Source organism: Copidosoma floridanum, unplaced genomic scaffold (genome assembly GCF_036245765.1).
Source record: "Copidosoma floridanum isolate Cflo_tuat_1 unplaced genomic scaffold, Cflo_Japanese_pri ptg000009l, whole genome shotgun sequence".
Classification (NCBI taxonomy): domain Eukaryota; kingdom Metazoa; phylum Arthropoda; class Insecta; order Hymenoptera; family Encyrtidae; genus Copidosoma; species Copidosoma floridanum.
In genome coordinates, this window is record NW_028321886.1 from 3,615,873 (window position 1) to 3,624,567 (window position 8,695).

General features: G+C 41.2%; 2 protein-coding genes across 2 annotated transcripts; one reads left to right on the forward strand and one right to left on the reverse strand.

Moving 5' to 3' along the window:
- Positions 1-7,104, forward strand: DNApol-zeta (DNA polymerase zeta catalytic subunit). Its single transcript, XM_014358254.2, has 18 exons — positions 1-153; positions 323-509; positions 589-682; positions 755-1,255; positions 1,327-1,555; positions 1,631-1,906; positions 1,978-2,499; positions 2,598-3,595; positions 3,678-3,831; positions 3,912-4,277; positions 4,377-4,559; positions 4,640-4,952; positions 5,026-5,344; positions 5,409-5,657; positions 5,721-5,831; positions 5,905-6,323; positions 6,522-6,762; positions 6,860-7,104. The coding sequence occupies exons 1-18, from the start codon at positions 15-17 to the stop codon at positions 7,007-7,009; spliced, it is 5,451 nt and encodes a 1,816-aa protein (XP_014213740.2). The 5' UTR covers positions 1-14; the 3' UTR covers positions 7,010-7,104.
- Positions 7,105-7,116: 12 nt separating this feature from the next.
- On the reverse strand, positions 7,117-8,695 carry Ggamma1 (guanine nucleotide-binding protein subunit gamma-1). Its single transcript, XM_014358253.2, has 2 exons — positions 7,959-8,695; positions 7,117-7,380 (listed from the first exon to the last, which is right to left on the reverse strand). Exon 1 carries the CDS (start codon positions 8,237-8,239, stop codon positions 8,027-8,029), a length of 213 nt encoding a protein of 70 aa, XP_014213739.1. The 5' UTR covers positions 8,240-8,695; the 3' UTR covers positions 7,117-7,380; positions 7,959-8,026.

Sequence of the window (8,695 nt, forward strand, 5' to 3'; positions counted from 1 at the left end):
AACACTGATTGGTAATGGAGGCGATCAGGGTAATCTGCCTGGACAGTTACCAATCTGCGCCGATCATGGACGTCGATCCGATTTTTTCACAATTTCGCGGCAGCGAGATCAAACAAGTTCCTGTTTTGCGTATTTTTGGCATAACGCTTGGCGGTAATGCAAATTTGTTTGTTTAATTGTTTTTTTTTTTTTTTTTTTTTTTTTTTTCCTTCTAAAATTGAACTCGTTTATATGGTGACATAAACGTTATCAAAACGTGTAGCAAGCAAATGTGCACAAATTCCTAGAAAATTGCGTGAACGAGACTTATTAATTTTTTTAGGTGAAAAAGTATGTCTTCACATTCATGGTGTTTTCCCCTACATGTACGTGCCCTATATGGGACACGTCAATCCGGACATTCTAGCGTATCGCCTAGCTGAAGCTTTGGACACGGCACTCAATGTTTCCTTGGGATCTGCCAACTCCAAAACACAACACATTTATAAAATACAACAGGTTTCAGGAATGTATGCATCAATCTCAAAAATTTATACTATTGTAAAATGTGTATGCGATATGTAGCTGTAATCTGTCATTTTGTTTCAGACCTTTTTATGGCTATCATTTAAAAAAACATCACTTTTTTAAAATTTATTTCTACAATCCTGCCATGGTCAAGAAAGCAACGAATTTACTATATGTATGAATAACGTTAATTTTCAAAGTATTGTTTTTTTTTTTATTTAGCAGTTAATATATCATTTCATTACAGAGCGGGTCTATTCTTGATCAGACTTTTCAACCTCACGAAGCTCACATACCATACACCATACAGTTTATGATCGATTATAACGTTTATGGTATGAGTACTATAAACCTGAAAAGTGTGAGACATAGGTACAGTGCTGGAGCTGCAGAAAATAAAGACCAACTATCCCGTGATTCCGAAAATACCCTCAACTTTGAATCAGAGGAGAAACAATATATGCCGTTTTCGGTCACAAAACAGAGTGTCTGCAAAATAGAAATAGATGCTTGGGCATCTGACATTGGCAACAGGGACGTCATTGATAAAGGAATAGATTTGAACCCAGGCATCGCTGCAATTTGGCAGGAGGAGAAAGCTAGAAGAGCTCAAGCAGGCTTGGGTGGAGATTCTCAGCTGACACCCCCAAAGAGTCCTGAAAGATCTCAGGCAGCGAATTTCATGACAGACAGTGATCTGTATCATCAGAGTAGATTAGTTCAACGGCTATCTATTCTTGAATCACAAGTATTACGATAGTTTTTTCGAGTAACTTTTCAATTGAGTCGCGTTTGATTTTAATTGAAAATTTATTTTAGGGAGATGAAAGTTCTATCTCACTCAGCACAGAAAACACATCGTATCCAGTAGCTGTGCCGGATCATAGTAAATTATTGGACGCTTCTCAACTGGAAATTCACGCAGGCCCACTGGACACGAGTATTGCCGAAAAATCTCAGGGATTTTCAAGTCACGATGTAAATAACGAATTAATATTGTCACAGTCCAAAGCTTCTTTTGGAAACTTGACATTGGATAGCAGCGATCGTAAGTTTCAAAGAATCACTTTTTTTACATATGTCTCTATGAATTAAAATGAACCTTCTCTTCACTTATTTTTAGTTGATTTTGTGGATGTACTAGTGAATTTAGACCAAGAAGACGGTTCCACTAGTCAAATCGATAATAATAGTATTCTTGGATCTCAAGCATCTCAAAGACAATTTTCAAATTTTCCGTTCGAGCAGGATAACGAAGAGGATGATGAAGAGGAAAATGAAGGAACACCTGATTTGAATCTCACCACTTTAGACTTGGATGCTTTTAATTTCAGTTCTTGGGGAACTTACGAGGAAAAATCGCAACCCCAAACGCAAAGTTCCAGCGAATCCCAGATCGGTAAACGTCCCATACATCCTTCCTAAAGTTCAATTCGATTGGAATAAATAAAATCGACTGTGAATTTGCAGAACTCGTGTTGGAATCCTTGACGGAGGCCGCACCGTCAGATTCAACGAAGGACATACCTCAGCTCGACGGTCCCATTGACGAGGAAAACGCTTGTTCGAGTCCACCGCGCAATGAAGAGGACAGCGACAAAACGATCGAGCGACGAGAGCACGTGGCTTGCGAGTATAGGCCGTCGTCTGAAGGCCGAAGGTCGTCGATCACAACAACCCCAAGGAAGCGAAAACAAGCGTCGAGCAGCGATGACGACGACTCGAGGGATAGCATTGCAAAGCGACGAGCGACCAGTCGTCTTCCGCGAACTCCTCGGCGAACCCCCAGCAAAAGATCGGACGGTAAAATCACAAGCCCTGGCTGTCCTACGCGCACCTACTCGCCGTTGAATGTCGAGGTAAGCAGTGGCCAGAGGACGCCCAAGTCGTCGCCTTCCGCCTCATCATCGACGAGGACACCTTCTAGGAAAATGGCTCGGATGAATCTGAGTAAAAAGATCATTTTTTCACCAGTTAAGGAGCTCCAGCACGGTAAGATAAAACGGCGATTCATTTCTACAGTTTGTGGTATTTATTTATCTTTTTTTTCGTTGTCAACTTGAACACAACCATTTGAAAAATGTGAGTAGAGGACGATAACGTAACGTCTACGGATTCGGGGTCTGTAAAACCCGTGTCCAAAACATCCGAGGAGTTGTTCAGTACTGACAAAGACACGTCCGATAGCGACGCCACCTTGGTCGAAGATTCGGACGATTCGCTTGCAACGGTGAAATCATCGCCTCCTGAAAATCTTGTTATCATTAACGAGAGCGATTCCGACGATCCGACGTTTTCGAGAGAAAAGCTGAGCAACTTGTCTCGCTACAGTTTTCCCCATGACATTTTGCATCCCGTTGCAGAGGAAGCATCTCCAGAGGGAACTAACGACGAAACGACTTTCTCTCAGTTTTTGGAGATGAAAGAGATAATGTCGGGTGGCATGTCTTTCGCGAGAAAAATCCCAGATGGGAGTAAAGCTGCAGGAGCGCAGTTATTGTCGCTCAGTCGAGAGTGCGTCATTGAAGCTCTGGAGCAGCACAAAAAACCCAAGCGCGCCAACGTTCAGCCTTTTTTTAGCAAACGAGCGGACGCTGATGCTATGGCACGGCACCCACTGCCAGCTGGCGCGCTGTTCAGAACCAAAGGACCGCCGTCGAGCGAAGAATTTCGCTCGTGTCTCAAGGATGTTTTGGGTGACTGGGGGCAACTCGGAATATCGACCGACGGAGTCGTCACATCGATCGATCCAAAGGATGCAGTGGTCAACGAAATGGTCCAAATCACACCGCTGTTTCTGCCACCGAGTCGCGAAAGCGTCGAGGCCTGGCTGGAAGCTGAAAACCAAAAGGCGAGAGAAGCCGAAAAGAAGAGGAAGGAAGAGAAGGTCAAAGAGTCGTCCCAGAGGTCGGATACTAGCACGATCGTGGACTCACCGTTCGATTTGTCGGTGTACAAGGGCTTTGGCTTCCAGAGCGAAGCGTCCAAACACCTCGGAGTGACTTGCGGACAGATCGAGTTTACTAATCACAAGTCTCCTCTCAACGTCGCTCACGAAAATCTTGGAAACGCGAAGGCACTCACCAATGTAAGCAATTCTGTCGTGCGGTCCAACTCGAATATCGTGCTGTCGCTTTGCTCTTGTTTCAATCGACGAATCTTTTTCGCAGCATCAATTTCTGACAGTTTTGTGTTTGGAAGTGCACGTGATCACGAGGCCGAATCTTCTGCCCGATTCCCGATACGATCCGATCGCAGCGATATTTTACGCGATACACAACGACGTGCCCCCAGATTGGAGCAAAGTGAAGCCACTCGAGTGCGGTAAATTGCATATTTTAACATTCCCTATTTGTCCCGTCCTGAAAGCTTTTCGGCAAGTGAAGATACCGATACTGTTTTAGGCGTGATTATAGCAGACTCGAGCAAAGTCGGTTCCAACGTCGCAAGTTCACAGCAGCAATCCTTGACGTACGTCGAGAGCGAAGAGTCTTTGCTCGAAAACTTGTTATCCATTATCGATCGCTGTGATCCGGAAATCTTAATCGGCTGGGATCTGGAGACGCAGTCGTGGGGCTACTTGTTTCAGAGAGCATCGGTGCTCGGGAGAAATTTGAGCGGAAAAATTTCCCGGATTCCCAGTGCAAAGTGCAATTGGGAGGCGTCGAACGATCAGGCAACCCAGGAGTGGTACATCGAGACTTTGGCTGAAGTCAAGCTGCCCGGCCGAATTGTGCTCGACATATGGCGAATCATGAGATACGAAATCGGTTGGTGAGATACTTATATTATTATTATTATTCTCTACAAATTCAACGGTCGAAACGCATCGAGTTTTGATTTCTTAAACATGGCTCTTGTCTTTATAGCTTTGACGAGTTACACTTACGAAAGCGTAATGTATCACGTGTTGAACGAGAGAGTGCCGCATTATAGTTTCGATGTACTAACGAGTTGGTGGAACAAGCCCTTGTGCCAGTGGCGAGTCATCGATCATTACACAAACAAGGTACTGGGCATTCACAGAATCCTACATCACCTGGACATCATCAGTGAGTAACAACATCGCGAGTGAAGTTTTTTTTTTTTTTTTTTACTTTTTATCTTAATTTATTAAAATTAAATGTCGCAGACCGGACGAGCGAGCACGCCCGACTCTACGGCATTCAATTTTACGAGGTGTTCTCTCGGGGCTCGCAATTTCGGGTCGAATCGATGATGCTAAGATTGGCTAAACCACTGAACTACATACCCGTCTCACCGTCCTCGCATCAACGAGGCTGCATGCGCGCTCCCGAATCGTTGCCCCTCATCATGGAGCCCGAATCTACGATGTACGTCGATCCCGTGGTCGTGCTTGATTTTCAGAGCCTCTACCCGAGTGTTATCATCGCCTACAATTACTGTTTTTCCACTTGCTTGGGTCGCATCGACAACATCGGAGCGTAAGGGCAATTTCGTTATGATTTGTTTTATTTTTTTGACATCAAAATACATACACACTTGTTCACGTTGCAGCCCTCATCCCTTCGAATTTGGAGCTACGAACTTAAAAGTACCCAAGAATCTAGCGTTAAAATTACAAAACAAACTGAACTACGCGCCCTGTGGCGTCGCGTACGTCAAAAAAGAAGTACGCGAGGGTATTCTGCCCCGCATGCTCATGGAGATTCTTGACACGAGACTGATGGTCAAGAAGGCGATCAAAGATCACCCGAAGGAAGATCGCGGCTTGCAAAGGGCACTTCATTCCCGACAGCTCGGCCTCAAGCTCATCGCCAATGTCACATACGGTTACACAGCCGCGAACTTCAGCGGCCGCATGCCTTGCATCGAGGTAACTAATATTAGGATTGTCTTGAACCGCATTTGTTTTAATTGGCAATGAATTTCTTTCTCAGGTCGGTGACAGTGTGGTGAGCAAAGGTAAAGAAACCCTGGAACGAGCTATCAAGGTCGTGGAGTCGACGAAAAAGTGGGGAGCGCGCGTTATCTACGGTGATACGGATTCCTTATTTGTCCTCCTGAAAGGGAAATCCAAGGAGGAAGCCTTTAAAATAGGAGCCGAAATCGCTGATGTCGTTACCGCGGCGAACCCCAAGCCGGTTAAGCTGAAATTTGAAAAAGTCATGATGCCTTGCATACTACAGGTACAAATGATGTTTTAATTGATACAATGTCGATCATTCGTAATGAGGAGGCATTTTTTTTAGACGAAAAAGAGATATTGTGGCTACATGTACGAGAATCTAAATGATGAGCCGGTTTATTTGGCCAAGGGCATCGAAACTGTGCGACGAGATGGATGTCCAGCTGGAGCAAAGGTTAATCGGAATTGATGATGTCGGTTGTTTTATCATTTTTGTGGGTATTTATTGCGACTCATTTTTTTTGCAGATTCTAGAAAAGTCTCTAAGAATACTCTTTGACACGAAGGATTTGTCAAAAGTAAAGGAATACGTGACGAGACAGCTCGACAAAATCCTTACTGGAAGGGCATCGATTCAGGACCTAACTTTCGCCAAAGAATTTCGCGGCTTGAGGGGCTACAAGGCCGCGGCATGCGTACCCGCATTGGAGCTCACGAAAAGGCTCATGCAAAAGGATCCGTGTGCTGTGCCAAGAAGAGGCTCTAGAGTCCCGTATATTATTGTTGCAGGTGGACCAAATGAGCCTCTAATTCGATGCGTCAGATCGCCAATGGAAGTGATTCAGGATCCAGGCTTAAGACCTAATGCCGTTTATTACATCACAAAAGTCGTAATTCCACCTCTCAATAGGTGTCTGAATTTAATTGGAGTTGACGCTTATGCATGGTAAGTATTTTGAGTTTGAAACTAATCATTGATAAAATAAGAAAGGCTGGACTTACACTTTTATTTACATTTATTTATAAAAATTATAGTAAGTTTAAATACATTACTTCCAAAGTATGATAACATTAACGTAATTAAAACTATGATTTTTACAATTAGTTATATTTTCCAAATCGAATTATTAAACTGTTTAAATAGGTATATGGAAATGCCTCATCGTCAAGCGCTCAACCGATTACAAGGTGTGCCTTTAGTCAACAGCAATCGCAAGCAAAGAACAACAATATCTCAATACTTGTGCAATACAATGTGTCCATCGTGCGGGCAATCATGTGACAGAGGTATTTGTGCAGATTGTATAAAAAACCAAACTCTCACGCTTGTTATTTTGTATGAAAAATGCAGACAGTATGAAAGAATCCATTCAAATATCAAAAAGGTATACAAATCTATATATAAATTTATACTTAGAAGTAGATAACCAAAGTTTGTTAAATTATTAAATTACTTCATGATAATGCAAGTATATGTTTCAGATGTGTGAATCGTGTATTGGTGTAATGGACGCCGATAGTTGTACTTCTCTCGATTGTCCAATATTTTATCGCAGAATGCAGGCACAAAGAGACAGTACACAAATTTCACATATTTATGATGTAATTCAATGCATGGAACATTTAAATTGATGCATTCATGTTATTATGAAAAGTTATTTTTTTAGTACAAAATTATTACCATTCAATGCAAATCAGATCCATTATTTTCGGATTTTTAAATAATTTACACATGTACATTATTGTAAATACTGTTATTATATCAAAAACTTATTTTTTTTATAGAACATACTTCTTTATACAAATGTTTTGTCAACTGTCTTGATGAAACCTCGAAAATAGATTTTTATGTATAAAACAATTTTTGTAGTTGTACTATATATATATGAACTTTAATTTTTGATAGTTGATTCAATTCCATTTTTATATTTTTGTACACGTGGGCTGAAGTAGCAATAAATATGTTTTTTTTTAATTTTTAAATTAGATGAAGTATGATTCACCTGAAAAAAAAAAGAAAAACAATATTACCTAATGTTGTATTAATAATTAATGAATTTTGACACAGTTCATATGAGCTATTCACAAAAGTCAAAACAAGGGTGTTTAACTCACTCATAATTGTAATTTTAGAGGAATAATAATTCTTTAAATAATAAATTCATTATAGTTCTAAGCACTTGTTTTAAAACCTTATTTATAAAACCTACCAAAAACAACAAATTGCTTCAAAAAGCTGTATTTTCTCTAATGAATATTTAATACACTTAGTTAAATGTAAATGTACATGATTGTGTACATTCATTTCTTAATTTTTTTTTTAGAATATCACCCAAGTACCTACATCATGAATACTGTTAAGAAATGAACCAAACTTACACAATTGATTCCTCCTATCTACCAATAAATAAAAGGCTTAGTGATAACAAGACGAATTATTATTTCTTTGAACAGCTCTATAAATAGGCACAGATCATGAATCTCAAACAAAAAACTCAAGGCCAGTAGATACTTGAACAGTGTCAATGCACAGGTTTAAATAATTAAATACCCACATGCCAAAGAAAACAACGACACTTACATGGTGATCTGTCAACAAACTCAAATGATTGAACAACCGTGGGGGGCAACGAGGAGCATCACCTTCCCTCAGAGAATCGAGCACGAGCTTTTCTCGCGGAACGGATTGGACTTTTGCGAGGAGAAGCCGACGAGGAGACAGTCCTCCTGCTCGTGCTCCATTATATACTTGATAAGGTCCTCGATGGCCTTGCTGACGTTCATGCGCTTTATCGCGGCCTCGTGACGCAGCTGCTCGTTAATCTGGCGCTGCTGCTGGAGATTCGACATTATCATGTCCATGATCGACGAGACTAGGTTTTCTTCCTGGGCGTGGTCTCCGCCTTCTCTCCGTGTACTGATGCGTTGTCGACGTTATCGTTCGATCGGACCTCTTACGATTTCTTGGTGGGTGTCAATGTACAACACAGAGTAGTAAGTATGTAATACGACAGAAAAGAAAACACCAAAGATAAAACGAAAGCCAATCAATCCTAGTAGAAGTAGAACGTTTCTTTTGACCTCGACGTCCTTGTAGTATAGTTAATGATGGGGTGTGCACTACTCTCTAGCTCTCACTCTCACGAGCTTTGAACCCTCCTTCTGTATATGCGATGGAAATTGAAGCTTTTTTTTTATGAAAAGCTTGGCAGATTATAATAACTAAAACATCGATGTAACAATACTACCGCAACTTAATACTTCTTATTACTTACTATACCTATGTATACTACCCTATACTATAATAAAACAGATTCA

Excerpts from the sequence above, each read along its gene's own strand:
- Ggamma1 (XM_014358253.2), bottom strand. The coding sequence starts at position 8,239 with ATGGACATGATAATGTCGAATCTCCAGCAGCAGCGCCAGATTAACGAG.
- DNApol-zeta (XM_014358254.2), top strand. The coding sequence starts at position 15 with ATGGAGGCGATCAGGGTAATCTGCCTGGACAGTTACCAATCTGCGCCG. Across the intron at positions 154-322 it reads TTTTGGCATAACGCTTGGCG|GTGAAAAAGTATGTCTTCAC; the intron begins GTAATGCAAATT and ends TAATTTTTTTAG. Across the intron at positions 510-588 it reads ATACAACAGGTTTCAGGAAT|ACCTTTTTATGGCTATCATT; the intron begins GTATGCATCAAT and ends ATTTTGTTTCAG.